The sequence below is a fragment of the Phyllostomus hastatus genome, unplaced genomic scaffold (genome assembly GCF_019186645.2).
Source record: "Phyllostomus hastatus isolate PE091 unplaced genomic scaffold, TTU_PhHast_1.1 phas_contig_34, whole genome shotgun sequence".
NCBI lineage: Eukaryota > Metazoa > Chordata > Mammalia > Chiroptera > Phyllostomidae > Phyllostomus > Phyllostomus hastatus.
The window spans coordinates 12,895,961-12,915,824 of NW_025333857.1; the positions used below are offsets into that span (position 1 = coordinate 12,895,961).

Sequence of the window (19,864 nt, forward strand, 5' to 3'; positions counted from 1 at the left end):
CAGGGAGATGGTCAGTGAAGCTGTAGTTGAATGAGAGAAAAATCTAATCAAATTTAAGACCTGAATACAAAACATTGTTTTATTTAAAAATAACTCTCCATCACCCTGAAATGAAAGGGAAGGAGGAGAAAATTAAATTTTTTTAAAAGATTTTTATTTATTTATTTTTAGAGAGGGAAGGAAGGGAGGGAGATAGAGAGAGAGAGAGAGAGAGAGAGAGAGAGAGAAGGAGAGAGAGGGAGAGAGAGGGAGAGAGAGGGAGAGAGAGGGAGAGAGAGGGAGAGAGAGGGAGAGAGAGGGAGAGGAAGAGAAATATCAATGTGCGGTTGCTGGGGGCTGTGGCCTGCAACCCAGGCATGTGCCCTGACTGGGAATCGAACCTGCAATGCCTGGTTTGCAGCCTGCACTCAATCCACTGAGCTATGCCAGCCAGGGCGAAAATTAATTTTTTGAGTGCCTACTACGATCCTCTTTTAGAGAAGAAGAATCTGAAGACCCAAAAAGATACATGACCTCTTGAAGATCATGTAGCTAAATGGGACACAGAAGAATTTGAACATAGGTATAAATCTATCTGATGGTTTTTATTTTGGTGGTCTTAGGGATGGGAAGGATGTTTAGTGCATATTAATTAAGTAAAAAATCAAGTTGCCAAACAAGATATAAATATGATCCCCATTTGTAAAAGGGAAGAAAACCTTATATATTTGCATATGTTCATGTATGTATATAAACTACTAGAATGAAGGTCTGGAAAGGCACATACCAACCCACTGACAGTGGTTATCTCTGTGCAGAAGAGAGTGGAGCTATAGAGCATGGTGCCTTCCTTTCTTGATTGCTTCTGCTAGGCTTGACTTAAAGAATGAGTATATTCATGCAGTGCTTGTATAGTTATGATACTACTAAGAAAGCTTCCTCTTTGGGAGCAGGAGCCTGACCTTTTTCTTAATGACTGTTCTGAGGTCCTTTTTGAATATTTCTCCTATAAGCTGGTCTAACTCACCAGTGAAGGTGAGTAAGGGTGTAAGACTTCCAGATACACATTACTCAGATGGTGGTAGAGATGGCTATGCTGATTTTTCTTCCTTGTGATGATAACTTTTTTGCTATGCATTTTGATGCAAAATGCTCACTGTCCATTCACAAGTAAAAATAATCCTGATTTCTTCTGGCCAATTTCAGGCCAGGTTGTTAAGGGATTAACACCTGTCCTCACGATACACACCACCTTCCATCTCCCCTAACGAGCAAACCCCTTTCTGGGCAAGGCTAACAATTTATTCAACAATCATGTCTACACCTCCTGTATTACAGTTTGCCTTCCTGTTCTTATTTTGAGGATACTTTGCCATATGTGACTGATAATATAAAGGGTTACTTATCCTAAGGATATTTATATTTTAAATTGGTATTTAAAGCTTCAACTTAAGGAAAGGACTCTAGCATTGTAGGACCATCTGGTAGGTGGGAGAGATGGGGTCGGGGGACTGAGAGCAGAGAGCACTGGGGTCCTCCCAGCTGTCACTAATAGTAGGGTCTAAACACTACTGCTTATAAATTTGGCCCTAGTCCTTCATACTCATTTGTTCAGTGCACACTAAATAAGACCCTGCTATGCGTCAGACATCAGACTAGGCACAGGCTGCAAACAGAGGAGAAGACATAAAGCTGACAGCAAGGACTTTAAAATATAGTTCTCTTCAGTTGATAACTAGTATTCTTTTAAAGTGCCTTTAAAAATGCAGGCAGTTCTTCCTCATGAACATATACACACATAAATGGGAATACAGATGGGAACAATAGGACAGTCTCTCTAGCTTCAGAATATGCCTTTCCTGCTGTGAAAGGCTAGTGTGAGAACATATCTGCATAGACGTGGTGAAAGTTGGACATGTGCTTCTGATACCAGCTCTGCCATTCACGCAGAGTGAGTCAGCAGAAGGGATGTGTAATGCTAGTAAGACTGAGCGGATAGGCCATGGCCTGGGGCCTGTGGTATTTACCCAGTGATCGGAGAACTCTGACTACACATAAGAGGAGAAGCGGCTCCCCAGCTGGTGTTCAGTAGAACTCACCGCTGCCCAGGGAAGCTATGTAACCAGTGGCCTCCTCTCAGAGACATATAAGCCCAGGGACCAAGATTTGAAACATCATTTCTGGATGTCCCATGAAAAATGCTGTTTTTTGAACACATGGACATCATTAGCACAGACTGAAAGCCCAGTGTATAGAAACTTGGGGCTGAGCAGAGAAAACCCTAAAACGGGCAGGAAAACACTGATCCATGCACAATAAGAATTTCTGTGAATTAAAAATGTAAATTCTCCCACCTAAACAGAGGGTGCATGAGAAAAACACTACCACACTATTACACCCCTACCAAAAAACACACTTTCTCTTTCCTATACATTTTACACCAACCTTTACAAAGGGTGTATTTTCCTCCTTGATACCATGGTGAAATATTCCATGGGACTTCACCTCCATACATTTCTCATTTTTAAGATGAAAATCTGCTGTGGCTCTTTGGCAGGGTGAAGAGAGTTTACCGACCCACTGTACGTGTGCCCGCTTTGCTGTTTTAATTAGCATCAACCTACAAATGTGCATATGTGTATGGTTGGCCCAAGAAATCCCTGGCACCCGGTAAGGGAGGTCTTGCCTGTCAGTCTGACAACCGGCTAGTGTGAAATCAAAGCAGTGAGTGTCTCTGCAGCAATGAAACAAAATGAAGCATTAACAAGAGTCCTTGCCCAGGGGCAACAAAAACATCATAGAGTAAATTAATTAAACTCATCCAACTTAGCCATAGTCAATACTCTGAGGCTGAGAGTAACATTTGGGTCCTATTCCTCCTGCTGCCCCAGGAAGGGATGGGTTTAGTGGCTGCAAATCCCAGAAGATTTTGAGCTAGTCCCAGGTACTGACTCCTTGACATTGCCTCCATGCATCCTAGCATCTGGATGTCATCACAAAACTAGAATGTGGTTACAAAGGCTCTTATGTCTGTTTGTTTTTGAAGTAATAGTAAATAAGCAGACAGAAATGACATCTCCTATCAGCACAATAAAGCAGCAGTAGTGGTCCTCATTCTTCTGTCTGTAGAAGAATCAGGAGAATGAAGAGTCAGGGGGTATTTGAGCAGGATGTGGGGACCTCAGATCGTTCTGAAGATGTGGAAATACAAAGGGCAGGCACCTTGCCCAGTGCCACACAGCCAGTGGTGACTGAGCTAGGACAGGAGGCCAGGCCTCCGGACCTCTTAGCCAAGGCCCTAGCAGGCTGTCTATGCTGCAACCAGCCAGCTTCTTCCTATACGAGGACAACACTGTCAAAAAGAAGGGGTTTGTACCCCTTGACCATGTAATCAGGTCTTGGGTTCACCCTACCATTGAACAGTACAGTGAGGACAGAAATGTAAATCAGGTCAGACAGAAACAGAAAAGAGGTTTCTCAATATTCCATGCACGGGATCTAGCTTTCCTGGGTCCAGCCCTTTTCTCTGTTTTACTGCCTGCCATTCTCGTGGGTGGGATGCTGCTCAGAGTCGTGGCTGAATAACTTTCTGGTTCCTTTGGAGAACATGGCACCGGTGGCCCTTTTCACTTCTGCCTTTGAAAGCAAAGCCAGGACCACCATTCAGATCAATATATGGAACAACTCAGGTGACTAGAGTAGAAGTGTCACTGTGAGATTACGCTCTGATCTGATTGGGGGAGGCTTGTAATCTGTCCCTCTAAGTCCCAAAGAAAGGCATCCAGTTGGCTGAGAAATATATAAGACAAGCAGCATCAGCTTGACCAACAAATTATTGTTAATTCCTGAAGGCAACACTGGCTTCTTACAGGATACTTTGCAGAAACAGCATTCATTCCCCTTTGAATCTAAGATATGACCTTATCTGGAAACATTCTTCATTCCATTAGTTGACTTGGAAGTCTGGCTTTGGTTCTTTAAACATCTCCCTTTGAAATCAGAATCGTAGATGAGATGGTTTAGCTTCTGCAAAGATTTGCTCCAAAGAAGTGTCTGAAGGCAAATCTTTCAAGACACCATAAAATTGCATGGACTGAAAGAGTGATTGGATTGGCTAGCTAAAACTCAAGTTTGGGTAATAATGAGACCCAGGCAGGGCTGAACTGATGCTCTAACTGACTTTATGCACGTGAAATGACACCCCACCTCCCCCAAGGGAACACTATAATGAATCTGCGTGTTTTGCATACAGGTTTACAGTGGATCAATTATACCACCCAGACACCCAACCAGCCAGTCTGTTCCTATGCTGTGAGGGCTTGGGACACAGGCTACAGGGTGGCAGAGACCATGATGTCTGGTCAGTTCATACTCCCTCTGGAGAAAGCAGCAGTGTGGCACGTGCACATACCGGCCATGTTATGAGACTCACTTCAGTGCACGGAGCCTTCTGGACCCTGAGCATGACCATTGGGCTGGAATTCCAAAGCCCTGGTTTCAATTAAGTTTAAGTGGATTTGACTCAAAGTTTGAACTGATGCTAATTGGTTTTCAAAACACTGTGTAACAATGAGCGTTCTGGTCTTGCCCACGGGCAGGAGCACCCAGCTCCGAACATGCTCCTGGGGAGCAGGGCAGGCAACGTGCCTGTTACCTTGATGGGCAGGGATCCAAACTGCAGGTTTTCAGGAACATTGGGGGCCTGCGGCTGGTCACGCACAGGTTCTCATCAGCAGGCTCCCGAGTCTGTTTGTTCAGGCAGCTCACCACAGCCTCCTGGACACCTGCATACAAATCACACTGTCAGGCCAGAGTGGGCGTGTGAGGGGTGATGAAGTGTAGACAAGGCAGCTAGTGGGAGGTCTCTGTGATTGGTAGGACTCTCACTGCATATCAGAGACAGCAGTTTGCAGCCCAGGACTGCCCATCTTGTCAAACATCGTTCGAACTGGGGTAAAGCATGCCCCTTGAAGAGCACAACTTCCCTCGAGAGGACAGGCTGCTACCAGAACTGTTGAAATGCTTTAAAAAAATGCCACTAAGTCTATCGCTGCCAATGCTGACATGTGATAATTTAATGCAGAAGGAGAGCAGGGTGACAAAAAAAAATGGCCCAAAGATCTTCACATGTTACATTTTAATCAACAGGAGATTGTTGTATTTGGAAGGGAGGCCAAGAGCCATGTCTGAATATTCAACAATCTGTACACTGCTGTTCTTCTGGGGCCTTGCATCCAGGACTCCCATTCTGGTTGGTTTCCTTCTGAGTTGGGTTCATTTCTTTAGTGACCTCAGGCAGTTGTTTTAGAGAAAAGAGAACAAGATGCATAATGACCACATCAATGGCAGACAATTTTTCTCTACATCCCTACACACGATGTTCCCACTGATATCTGCATGCCCCTGACTCAGAGCTGGGAAAACAGGAGTTGGAGTCATGATGGGCACAGGTGACTTGGCAGGCCTTCTGGGGTGGTGGGCAGGACCCACTGTGGAGCCTTTCATGGAGCAAGGGAGCATTTAACTGGGTAAGGAAATGACCAGACTTTTCATTCTGGTTCCCACGGTCGTGACAGTCAAAATACACAGGTTGCACATTATCGCCAGGTATAAGGCTAAGAGCTTGGCATGCACCATTCAATATTCTCAACAACTCCATGAGGAAAGTTCTATATTTATCCTCAGTTTACAGCTAAGAAAATAGAAGCTTAGAAGGCTGCAAAGACTTGCTAAGGTCACTTGAACAAACAGTGATGTGGTGCCTTAACCCTGGGGTTTTAATGGCTGACAGCGCTAACATTTAAAAATATGAAGAGGCTGTCACATCTGCTGGAGATCTGCAGGAATAGCCTAGACATTTGTCAGGAGTCATTTCAGCAGAGTTCAGTTTAAGGAACAGGCGAGACAGAACATTCTTGGTAATATGTTTTCAGTCATACATAGCTATGTATATAAAGATCTGTACATCTAAAGATACCAATCTGTAGTTAAAAATTTGTATAGTTACAGCAGAGTATGTGACAATCCATATAATTAGTTTTACATATAAATATACATATATTTTCTTATTTTTATTCTCTGCATTGCTTTGCAATTAGCACCTGATATAGTAGAACTGACCCATCACTTCCTAGCCCTGTTGCTTCCCTCCTCCTATCTACCCCATGTTTCTCCAAGAAGTTATCACTCTAATCAACAGGCTAATGCTTCCTAAGATGATGCAATACTGGCTTAGGTCACTCAGCAAGACCATCAGTCAAAAAGTGACATTTGAAAACCAGAATCCATATCACCTTTCCTTCTTCCTAGTCTCATAAATCAAACATTAAAAAAAATCCGTCAGAATATTTACCCTGTGACCATGAATGTAAATTTTCTTTCTTCTAAGCTTTTTATGAACTTCAAAATTTCATTTAAATATATCATGGCCAGTTCAGATTGGAGAAATTTGGGATTCATAGGAGACATTCAAGCCACTCTGTCATTTTCTGTAATGCTGACTACAGGGTGTTTCTCTTGGTTCCAGCTGGGATAAGCCCTTTGAAATTCATGGTATGAGGAGATAGCAAAACATTTCATAAGAAATGGTTGATATCATCACTGATCCTTCCCACTGGAATAGTCTGGCATTATTAAGATAATGACCACAAGGCACTGGATGAGGCTAACTGTTCCATGCAGAATCTAGAGCTGTGGTTATATTAAGAAGTACACTAAGGAATGAAGTTTTCAATTCATTCACCTATGGTATAATATTTAAGAGATACTAAGTGTTGCTCTACAATAAAATATGTTTTGGCTTTGGCCTTTTGAGCTACATACACATTATCATTTGCCTTACTTGAAAGTATTTAAGGTGTGTGTGTTGCGGGGGTACATGTGGAAAGTCACCTATTTTCACTTTGTGAACTCCTTGTTTATAGAACTGAGGTCCTTCTAAGACTTCAAGGAATGGGTGTAGCAAGGGTTAAGGTTTCTACAAAAACATCAATAATCTTTCTTGGATATGTAGAACACAAATTTACATTACACTAAAACATTAATAATAGCTCAAGCTAAAAATCACTTTCAGTGTGGTTAAGTGCTGAGATTAAGCAGCATTTTAGAGTTACTCAATTTTAAGTTAGTATATTATAAAACAATATACTAGGTTCCTTTAACACTATGAGTTAAATGTCTATTGCCAGAGAGGCCAGTTGTCTCAGCATTTTTAGGTGGGGCTTGGGGTGGGGGTGAAACAAAGGGCAGAGCTTTGTCATAATTAAGTATCTGGGACCAGCCCTGTGGTCAACACAATACATTTTTGTGGCCTGACAAATGAAATGCCTGAAGGGCAGGGCATTCTAAGCATAGTGTGTAGTTCCGGCTAGGGGGAGGTGGGAATGGGATGCCTGGAGGAAGGAGCGTGGAGCGAGGGAGCTGCCTCAGAATGGGGAGTGTGGGAAGTTGGAGGAGGGAGGAAATGTGAGGACTTCACCTGCAAGTTCATAGTCCACTTGGCCCAGGGGAGTGAGGCCAGGAAGTGAGAAGTTAGCTCATCCAGTCTGTGCTCTTTCCAAACAGGCTAATATATGCACTTAGAAGGACATTCTAAACCAACACAGAACATATGTTTAAGTACAGTACTTTATGATTTTGAATTTTCCTTTCTTGACAGAAGCAAAAAGAGAGAGCAGTCATAAGGAAAAGGGAATAACAGGTACAAGAATTCTTCATTCTTGCTGAAGTAAATTTCCAGTTTTCCCTCAGCTAGAATTTAATATTGATTTTACCATCTAGGAGTTCAATATCATAAAGCTGTTCACTTCAAAACTGCTCCCCTTGACCACACCAATCAGTGCACAGAAGGGAAATTAAAATGTAACAAAGGTGAGAGCAGGACACAGGACACAGATACAAACAGGTTAGGCCCACTTTTAATCTTCCAGAACATGAGATTTTCATCATTTATCTCTCTCAGGACGGCACCATGGTTCCATGATATTCGATGGCAGTTTGAGGAACCATGGTCACCAGCTATGGCCTAAACCACTAACCAGTTCCTTCTGGTTGCTGCCTCTACTGGGTGAAAGGTTACTTTTGTAAGCTATCCAATTTCATCTCTTAAGATTACAAAAACAATAAATTTAGCCTGATCAGCCTTATAATCCAAAACTGATTTAAAATCTATCTGTTAATCTTGCACATTTTAGTAGTCTTCAGCAAGAATAACTAAAAATATATAGAATGTGGGGGTGTATTTCGGTGAAAGATCAAAGTTGATAATACAGTAAAATATTACTGCCAAACACTGACTTTAAAATATACGTGTCCCATGTGACAAAATAATTTTTTAGTGCATATGGGCATCATATGGACCCATATATCCCAAGAATATTTTCACCACTTTGGAATTTTCAACTCTAACATTTTAGGTGTAAATATATGACCTTGGCACAGGGACATTCACTGTAGGTAAGTATGCACAGTTATTGACAGTTAAGACCTAAAACATTTCAGCAACTTTATCCTGCTCTGGATATAAAGGATGTGCAATGTATGTTGTACAAAGATACTCAGTTCCTACATGCAGAGATCAATTGTTTTTCAAACATCCAGATCTTATTTCTAAATCAATATCTCCTGAAAACATTTTAAATGAAACACATTCTATGTACTCCCTATACTTTGAATTTTATACCCCTGGTTGATCAGCAGAATAGTTAGACCTTCAAAGATAACGGTATTTGCTTATTTGCATATTCCATTACTGCATCTATTTTTTCCATCTGTTTCTAAAGTTCCAGGCTTGACTTATCACTGTGAACCATAACCAAGAGACCATAAGTAATCTTTTTTCAAAGCACATTTGTTTTAGACTAGAGATAATGATCATTCAATTCAGGTGATCACGGAAATTGGGGATAAACACACCGTCTGAACTCTTGAGTCATTTGTTTTATTGGAAAGGAGCAACGGCAGCCACCAGCTGTGGCCTTTCCACATGACCTCAGAGCTCTGCCTGGGCTCAGAGACCACCACAGCTTTTTTAACACTTCTCTCTCATCAAGCATGTACGAAAAGATGTCCTCAGTGTGAGTGCAGAACACCATAAGAGCATAGATTAGCTGAGTTCCAGGAAACTCTTACAGCATCAGATGCTGGAAAAATTTGGGTCTTAAAAGAACAGGGCTCTCCATTAGACCTCTTAAGAATTTCACGGTTTGAAACTGGAAAACTTAGAAACAAACAAGAACCTCAAGGTCAAAACTATTAAATGCTTACTAAAAGACCTGATGGAGAAAACTGACTCTTTGCTATTACACGTTCCACTATCCATTCCTTTTCAACTCCATGGGAACAATTTGAGCACATTTATCCCTACATTTTCAATAATGACAAAAATGCCTTTTAAAAAGAGTTTTCTAAAACAGCTTGGGGAAATAACTTTAATATGTATGTACTTTTTTATATCACTCACGTAGGAAACTTTGCTGGGAATGTGGAACCTCACAGTGCCTGAAGGGGTACTATAGCCAGTGAGGGGATTTGGCAGGAAATCAGCCAGTGTTTCCTCCCCTATCAGAACCTCACTTGGGATTACATACACATGGAGGCAGTGACAACATGAATCTAATGTATTTTCTACAGTGGGGAAGATTGTAATCTTGAAGGCTTAACTGTTGATTTAAATGCCTTCTTCTCCCACTACAGTCTCATTCAGATTCCACCTGCAATACAGAATCACTGGCTCTGTTTGACAACCATGGAATACACCTATGAGAACCACGTCAAAATTCATGGAACATTTAACATTAGCTAAATAACATTCACAATGAGAAAGCTTCAGAAATTCTCTAGGTCTCTAGACAGAGAAATAAATAGACGGCAGTTCTAGTCCCAGCTGTCACTCACTAGTTGTATGATCTTGAACAAGTCACTCAGATTCTTTGTATCTGAGTTTTCTTATCTGTAAAATGGTGGCGGGGTCAGACTTAAATCTTTAAACTCCTTTCCAGTTCCGAGTAACCACAGTGTTAATTGCCCTTTACACACATTTTCCCTTTGTAAAGGGATATCACTTCAGGAAATCAGCTGAGTAAATCAGGGGGACTATAACTTATTCTAGGGAACAGCAGAGTGTTTTGCCACCTTGGATTCTGGCTTTTCCCACATGCAAAGGCAAGGGCATAGGTAAATAAAACTGAACATTTCGGGCACAGCCGGGTCAGTGTCAACTGTGTTTCTCAGTCAGAAACACCAGGATACACTGCAAAACACCGGAAAAGTAAAAGTGAATCACAACTGAAAGTAAAAGAATCAGTTGTGTTGGCCACTAAAGCTGACAGTCTGAGAGCGGCTCAAGCCCCAGGAAAAATACATCTGTGTTTCATTCAGTATGCTTTACATTTAGAAAGGCTTTCTCCCCTCCTACCCCTGCTTATCATTCTTGGACAAGAGGCAGTCACATGACACAGTTGCACACAAGGGGAGAGAATGCAGAAAAAGGACAAGAAGATTGCGGGGATCTGAGCCAGATTCCCCCTTCTTACCTCCTCCACATGACTCAGAGCACTTGGTGAAGCCCTCATACTCCCAGTCATATAGCTCATCAAAATCCTGCAGGCCACCAAGGAGGCCATCTGTCTGTCCTGGGTTAAACTCAGGAACTTCCCCGTTGCACGGTCCTGCATAACAGGCTCGCTGGGATGCCGGCTTGGGTCCTTCACATTCATCAACAGGCAGGTCAGCCACGGACTGAGAGAAGGACAGGAGCACCTGGCACTTGACTATTCGTACCTGGGTCCCCACACCACAGGTAACCGTGCAGGCCGACCAGGCCTCGGGGATGAACCTGCAGTTGGCAAGCAAACAAGAGGACAGAATGAGAAGCCCCAGGTAGGAGAGCCTGGGCATTGTGAGGGGCCACATCCCACCTGCAGGCATGGCCCAGTGCTGTCCCAGGATGTGCTCAGGGCTCCGTCACCCTGTCCTGTAATGGGCGCTTCAGTTTAGTTCATGAGCTCATTTGCCACTGTTTCTGGATTGGTTTCTTCCAGTGTCGTAGGAGCTCCCAGCTGTAAGACATTCCAGCCACAGACCACCTGCTTTCCCCCTGCTTTGCACCCACAGTGGTAGCTCTTCAGAACAGGGAATTGGTGGTTTCTTCTCTCTCTCTCTAAATCCCAGCACTTGTGCCTGCTGCAAAACGCTGGCTATTCTTACAGCAGACTAATACTGATACTAAAAACTATAACAAAACAAACCCTTGGAGATATTTAAGGAAGTATTTTTTTTTAGTCTGGATCTCATATTCTGTAACTTTTGTTGCTTTTCTGCACAATGTGTTTCCCAAGATTTATTTATATGTAGAAAGAGTTTTGCTTTTGGTTGTTGCTGGGTTTTTTTTTTTAAGTTTCCACGAATGAAGCAAAGTCTTATTCCTCACACATTCTTTGAATTAGTCTGGACTACAGTTCTTTTTATATCACAGAGAAAAATCTGTGCTACAGAGTTTAGTCTGCAGGCATGTGACAGTAAATGAAAAGCTGTGCATTCACATAACTTTATCCAACAGCCTCCACTCCCCGGCCCCCGAGAGAAAAGCCACAATAGTAAGAACTTAATTTTTTTCTAAGTTTTTCCAGAATGTAGAATAGTATCCAAAATTTTTAAAAAAGGCTTTTTCCCTCCCTCCCACTAATCAACAATGGCCATAACTGCAATGACCTTGAGGAGGCCTAGGGCAAAAAGCCCAGAGGGAACCACTAACATTTTCAAAAAGTTAGTAAAATAAACTGGAGATGGACTCAAAATTTTTTATTTTTCCATGATCATACTGCTTTCTCAGAGAGAGTCGTGCTGAGGAGGCATGCAAACCTGGCTCTTTAACCTTGACTTTGGCAGAAAACGAAAGAACTGATAAGAAGGTTATAGCATTAAATTCTAGCAAGTGCAAATGGTTCATAGCTAGTTTAGAGAGAGTGAAATTCCAACAGGAATCCAATTGCAGTTTTCAAACTGAAAGGAACAAAGCAAGATGTTGCCCAAGCCTGAGTCTGGGCTGTGTGTGGAGTAGGAGCCCCTTCAGGGAAGGTCTGACATTTGTTACCCTTGAGAAGCTGTCCTCCCCAAGAGACTGAAAGTCACGTACAACCTTGTCAAGAAGGTGGATGAGGGAGGAAGGGCCACCTAGGATTATTCCCAAGAAATTCTTACCACAATGTTACCTCCCTCGCTTGTTTTTGAATTCTTGACTTTATCTTCTGGCACCTAGAGAAGGTGTAAAGGTTTTGGGGAAAAACAGTATCCAAAAACATTTAAAAAGTCTCTGTCTCTTTAAATAATGCTACCTATAAAAACTTTTTAGAAAGATGAAACTAAAATCTGCAGTCAAAATAATCTTAGCCCTCTTCTTACGCATGCATATATTATGCGTTGCTCCTGGAACAAGAATCATGACAAACTCACAAACACTGAATTTCACAATGCAAGTGTAGACATGAAGGAAAATGCAAAACTAATGCAAAATACTAAACTATTTTGTATATGAGAAAAACCCAAAAGCAAGTGATAAACGTGCCAAGTTGACCATAATGTGATGAATAATGCTTCTTTAATAATGTGCTGAATTTTGTTTTCAGATACAAAAAGATGACAAGCTCTCAAAAAGAATTTCACTCTCTTAGCTGTCCCTGTGTGGTAAGGATTATTGTTCTGTTGCCTGCCATGGTCCTCCTCAGGGACCATTACCAAACGACAAGGGTCAGCTAGCTTTTTCTGTAAAGGGCCAGATAGAAAATATTTTAGAATTTATGGGCCATGTTTGTAGGTCTTTCTTGTTGCAACTACTCAACTCTGCCAACATAGTGTAAAAGCAGCCATAGACAACATGTAAACAGATTGATTCAGCTATGTTCCAATAAAACTTTATTTATAAAAACTGGGGTTGGGGATGGGAAGGGTGGTGGAAGGGCCTGAATTTGGGCTGTGGGCTATAGTTTACCAACTCCTGCTACAGAACATTTAGTGGAGATGCCAAACACACTGAGATTCACAAACAATCCCCAAACTTATTTTATGTGTTACTTTCCATCTTTGCCCACATATGGAAGCTTATAGGAATGACAAGTAGCTAAACTGATCCTACATTTTATCTTCCAGAGTGAGTCCCAGATAAATTCTAGAATATAAATGAACAAACTAAATATTCAGCTCTCTTTGCCTATAATGTGAATCACTGTGCATTTGATCTCTTTCCAGGACCAAGAAGATATACCAAAAGCCCACAAAGTAGAAAGGGCATGCTACTGAAGCCTCATGAACTTGATACAATGGTTGAAATGTTTATTTTAAAGCATTTAAATGAAAAATGAAAGTGCGTATGCATATATGTGTGTGCACATTTTTGACTATCTGAACATTCAGGGTTAATAGCAAAAACAATAAACATCTACTTGATGTCTCCCAAATGAGAGTCTTATCAAGTATCAAGTAGCCTTGCTGGCTTATCTCCTAACCCTCTACCCGAAGGTCTTCACCAAGCTCACACCAATTAAAAACAATTTGGCTTTTAAGTGGTGCTGTCTACTAGCAATCATCTTAATTTTTCTAGTGCACACACTGTATGATATGATATACTGTTTTTCAATGAAGGCACAATATTATATTTCAGAAGAAAAATACATAATAAGTGACTATAACTCTTTCATATGAAACTTTCCCCCACACCCCAAAATCTCCCAACTCCATATTTACCATCTTGCACTTTCTGGCCACAAGTGGGAGGAAACGAGGTCAGGGAGAGGTCAGGCAGTGAGCTGGGAGGTTTGAGTGTGGGGTTTCAAGGGCTCAGTTTGAGCAGCACGTGCTGAGTTAGAACCTTTAACGTGGGATCTTTAAAATGAAGTCAATAGGTATTTAAAAAGCATTTTAATATACAAATGTACAATGAAAAAGCTCTTATTGAAGTTTAATTTGGCTAATTTAAAAATTCTTTTTGTTAGCAGCACTATTGTGGAATGAATAAAAATGGCTTGAGAAGTGAATGCTTTAAAAGATAGGCTTAAACTTCAGAAAGGACTGATATGATTTCTGCATTTAATCTTTTTATCTCCAGGAAATTTTTAAAAAATCCTAGCAAATAAATGATTTATACTTCTGTGTAGCCTTTGACTTCTAAGCTTAATTGTTCATTTTATTAACAAAAAGTGTATTCTATAATTAGTTGTTACCATTGTCCTTTACACAAAATAGAAAACAGTGATTATGAAATTCACTTGTAAAACCCCAAGTGGTTTAATTTCTTAGTGGCCATTATGGAGTCAGAAGCATGGGCTAAAACAATAAAAATAATTATTTTTTAAAATACAGAGTCCGGCGCACATAACACCCCTTTTTTATCATAAAATCTTTTACTGCAAAATCATAAGCATGTAAATCTGTAATATAACAATATCACACACAAGCACACCATATGACATTTTAGGTGAAATGTTCAAATTAAAACTATAAATTATTATACCCATATTATTACCCTCCCAACAACACTTAAGCAGGCCTTACTTCTGCCGGACCCTGTATAATGTTAACAGAACCAATTCACTCTTGGTTAATTAGTCTCATGTCACTGCAAATCTGAGCCAGAGTTAGGCTCTGATTTTAATGCACCATTACATGGTCTGTAACTATGATATTTAACTTTTCCTTTTCTCCTCTTACTTCCCTCTCCCCTCCTTTCCTACATACACATTTATTTAAAAAAATCATTGGGATTATTCAGAATAAGAGTAGCTTTATAGGTTTGTTATTTTGAAGCTGTTACTAGCCTCACCTCATGATCTGGTTTCAAAAATGCAAATTAAAACTTGCAGAAAATTAATTAGGGATACTTAACTTTGGTTTAGTTTTCAATCTCATTACATTTGAGTTACAAGTCAACAGAGGTTGTAGATTTTTTTCTCTTTCCTTTGGCATATGTTTGTGTATGAAAGTGGTGGCATTATATCAGAGTGGAAGAGAGGAGGAAATAAACTAAATAGTGTAGTTATAAAAGAATAAACAAATACAGTAGTGTTGTAGGATACAAAAGTGGTACACAGAAATCTGCTGTGTTCTTATATACAAATGATGAAATATAAGAAAGAGAAATGAAGAAAATAATCCCATTCACAATTACATCAAAAAAGATAAAATGCATTGGAATAAACTTCACAAATGAAGTGAAGGACCTGTGCACTGAAAACTACAAGACACTGTTAAAAGAAATTGAAGAGAGCACAAAGAAATGGAAAGATATTCTGTTATGGATTGGAAGAATAAACATTGTTAAAATGTCCATATTACCTAAAGCAATCTACAGATTCAATGCAATCCCTATTGAATCCCAATGGTGTTTGTCACAGAAATATTGTAGAATAAAAGATCCTCACATTTGTATGGGATCACAAAAGGCCCCGAATAACCAAAGCAATCCTGAGAAAGAGGACAAAACCAAAGGTATCACATTCCTTGACTTCAAACTATACTACAAGACTACAATAATCAAAGCACTATAGAATTGGCAGTAAAACAGACACACAGACCAATGGAACAGATCTGAGAGCCCAGAAATAAACCTATACATATTATATATGGACAACTAATGTTCAACAAAGAAGTCAAAAACATATGTAATGGAGAAAGAAAAGTCTCTCAATAGTGCTGTTGGGAACACTGGAAAGCCACATGTAAAAGAACAAAACTAGGCTGCTATTTGGCACCATACACAAAAATTAACTCAAATGGATTAAAGATTTGAATATAAGACCTAAAACAATAAAATCCATGGAAAAAAAAACATAGGCAGTAAACTTATGGACCTTGGTCTCAGGTGGGTTTTTGTGAACTGGATCCCAAAGGCAAGGGAAGTAAAATAAAAAATGAATAGGACTATATCAAACAAAAAAAGTTTCTGCACAGCAAGAGAAACCATCAACATAACAAAAAAGCAACCAACAGAATGGGAGAAGATATTTGCAAATGAGACCTCTGATAAGGGGCTAATATACAAAATATATTATAAATTCAAAAACAAAAACCAAATACTTTGTTTAAGAATGGTCAGAGGACTTGAATAGACACTTTCCATATTAACAGAAATGCAAATCCAAACCACAGTGAGATACCACTCACACCTGTTAGAATGGCTATTATCAATAGGACAAGAAAGGACAAGTGCTGGAGAGGATGTGGAGAAAAGGGAACCTCTGCACACTGTTGATGTGAATGGAATGTAAATTGGTACAGCCACTATGGAAAACAGTATGGAAGTTCCTCAAAAAATTAATTATAGAACTATAAAATGACCCATTAATCCTTCTTCTGGGTATCTACCTGAAAGATTTAAAAGTACTTTTATGCATAAAATATATACATACTCCCATGTTCACCTCAGCATTATTCACAATAGCCAAGAAGTAGAAACAACCTAATTGTCCTTCAGTGGATTACTGGATAAAGAAGATGTGGTACATACACACAATAGAATATTACTTAGCTACAACAAAGAAATTACTGCCATTTGCCACAACATGGATGGATGTTGAGAGAGTCATGCTAAGTAAAATAACTCAGACAGAAAAGGACAAGAATGGTATGATTTCACTCATATATGAGATACTAAACCAAAAGCACCAAATGAACAAAGAAAAGAAGTCATAGACACAGACAACAGTATGGTGCTTACAGAGGGGAGAGAGATTGGCTGGGGTCAGGGAGGGTTTGTGGGGAGCACAAAGAGGGTAAAAGGACTCGAATACATAGTCATAGGAGACAATGGAGTATATGGACTGCTATATCATATTATAAAGCTTTACACCTGAAATTCATATACTGTTATCAACCAATGTTACCTCAATAAATTCAATAAAAAGATGAAGTTCTCTCAAAGTTCCAATGAGTCAGACAACTGGCTCTTTTAAGAGCTAGGTGCTCTAATTTGACTCTCTGTTAAACTCTTCTTGCAGCTCTAACCTAGCTGTGTCTGATAGGGCTCCAGATAAGATATTAGAGAGAGTCTTACTAAAGGGGGGACCCTGCTGACCAACAGAATGGTGCCATTCTTTAACAGTAAGAGAAAAGACAACAGGACAATAGCTAATAATCAGTTTATAAGAGTGGTGGCCTCGCATTATCTGCTATTTCCAACACATTCAGCCCTCACCAACCTTGCTCTCAGTGGTATCCAGCAGGACTGACCACACCTTTCTTCTTGAATTACTTCCCCATCTTGATTTACATGACACCAGACTCTCTTGGTTTTCTTTTCTCCTCACTTCCTTATCAGTCTCCTTTTCTAGATCCTTCTCCTCTCCTCAAACTATATATTGCAGTGCCCCGAGCTCAGTTTTGTGCTTTCTTCTGATGCGTTCATCAGCGATTCTTGGTTTCAAATACCACCAATGTGAAGGTAACTTCTAAGTATAGTCAGCCCTCTGAATCCACGGATTCTGCACCCCCGGATTCGACCAATTGTGGATATAAAATACTTGAAAAACATCGTTAAGTTTTGCTGACATGTACTATGAGCTTATGATGGTTATGTGTAGACTAAAATGTACAGACTTTTTTCTTGTCATCATTCCCTAAGTAATATAGCATAACTACTTACATAACATTTACATTGTATTGGATATAAGTAATTTAGAGATTATTTACAGGATACAGGAGGATGTGAGTAGGTTATAAGCAAAATGGCAGGTTATACTATGCCATTTTATGTAAGGAACTTGAGTATTCACAGATTTTGGTATCTGTGAGGGGTCCTAGAGCCAGTTCCCTGTTGACACTGAGGGACAGTTGTATTTAGTCTCCAGTCTAGACCTTTAATCTGAGCTTCACACCCAAGCAGTATTTATTGTTGTTGTTAAGATTTGGGTTAGGGAGGTATTTTACTTTTTGAAAAGAGTAAACACTAATTTAATATAATTAATCTAGTTATCAAAAACTTATATAGTGACTTTTGGCCAAGATGGAGGCATGGGTAGACATACCATGCCTCCTCGCACAACTAAGATAGGGACAACAACAATTTAGAAACAGAATAACAACTAGAACTGATAGAAAATTGATCTGAATGGAAGTCAGACAACCAAGAAGTTAAAATAGACACGCTCATCCAGACTGGTAGGAGGGGCAGAGTCGGGCAGCCACACAGCGGGTCGCAGCGTGGAGAGCAGAGAGTGTTGGGACCAGGTGCATAAGGCATCCAAGTCACACAAGACCGCAGCCGGTGGACCCTGAGCTCGCAAGTGGCAGCCGGCAGACCCCGGCTGAGGGGTGGCAACCGGCAGACCCAGTGAGGCCAAGATTGTGAAGCAAGGCACTGTGCGCAGCCCAGGATCACAGCGCTGGGAAATAGAGCCTCGGGGCACTGATTGAAAACACCTGTGGGGATTGAGGTGCAGGGAGGGACTCCCAACCTCACAGGAGAGGTCCTTGGAAAGTTCCACAGTGTGTACAAGCCCATCCACATGGGAATTGCCACCAGAGGTGCCCAGTTTGCTCGGAGGAAGTGGCAGAAGGGACTGAGGTCCCACGGAGAGTGGAGCAAGCGCCATTATTCCCTTTTGGACCCTGCCCTCACATACAACGTCATAGCCCAGCGACTGGGGTGCCCCACCCTGGTGGACAAGTAAGGCTCCTCCCCTCATATGTAACAGACGCAACCAGACCAAAGGGGTTAAAAAAAAAAAGATGGCTCATACAGAAGTGAAAGCCCTGCAATCAGTTTTTTCAAGGGACCGAGAGATAGATAGCCAACCTATCAGATGCACAGTTCAAAGCACTGGTGATCAGGATGCTCACAGAACTGGTTGATTTTGGTCTCAAATTAGATGAAAAAATGAAGGCTACAATAAGTGAAATGAAGAAAAATGCACAGGGAACCAATAGTGATGGAATGAAAGCTGGGTCTCACATCAATGGAGTGGACCAGAAGGAAGAAAAAAAACATACAATCAGAAAAGAATGAAGAAATAAGAATTAAAAAAAAATGAGGAGAGGCTTAGGAACCTCCAGGACATCTTTAAACGATCCAACATCCAAATTATAGGGATACCAGAAGGAGAAGAGGAAGAGCAACAACTGGAAAAGTTATTTGAACAAATAATAAAGAACTTCCCCAATCTGGCAAAGGAAATAGACTTCCAGGAAGTCCAAGAAGCTCAGAGAGTTTAAAAGAAGTTGGACCCAAGAAGGAACACACCAAGGCACATCATAATTAGAATACCCAAGATTTGAATTAAGGAGAGAATCTAGAAGCAGCAAGAGACAAGGGGACAGTCACCTACAAAGGAGTTCCCATCAGACAGTCAGGTGATTTCTCAAAAGAGACCTTACAGGCAAGAAGGGGCTGGAAAGAAGTATTCCAAGTCATGAAAGGCAAGGACCTACATCCAAGATTGCTCTATCCAGCAAAGCTTTCATTTAGCATGGAAGGGCAGATAAAGTGCTTCTCAGATAAGGTTAAGTTAAAGGAGTTCATCATCACCAAGCCCTTATTTTATGAAATGTTAAAGGGACTTATCTAAGAAAAAGAAGATAAAAAACATGTATAGTAAAAGGACAGCAAACTCACAATTATTAACAACCACACCTAAAACAAAAACACAAATAAACTAAGCAAGCAACTAGAACAGTAACAGAACCACAGAAATGGAGGTCACATGGAGGGTTAGCCACAGGGGAGTGGGAGGAGGGGGGGGAAGGTACAGAGAATAAGTAGCATAGATGGTAGGTAGAAAATAGACAGGGGGAGGGCAAGAATAGTATGGGAAATGTAGAAGCTAAAGAACTTATGACACATGGACATGAACTAAAGGGGGGGAATGTGGGTGGGAGAGGGTGTGCAGGATGGAGGGGAGTG

The 19,864-nt window shown here is 40.7% G+C and overlaps 1 protein-coding gene across 2 annotated transcripts in view; it reads right to left on the minus strand.

Moving 5' to 3' along the window:
- Positions 1-19,864, minus strand: part of ADAMTSL1 (ADAMTS like 1) — a 924,426-nt gene that overhangs the window by 186,007 nt on the left and 718,555 nt on the right. For both annotated transcript variants that reach the window (XM_045840784.1, XM_045840785.1), the window contains 2 exons: positions 10,512-10,813; positions 4,634-4,763 (listed from right to left, as the gene is read on the minus strand). In XM_045840784.1, the coding sequence (XP_045696740.1) occupies positions 4,634-4,763; positions 10,512-10,813 (432 nt within the window). The remainder of the gene's footprint in view (positions 1-4,633; positions 4,764-10,511; positions 10,814-19,864) is intronic.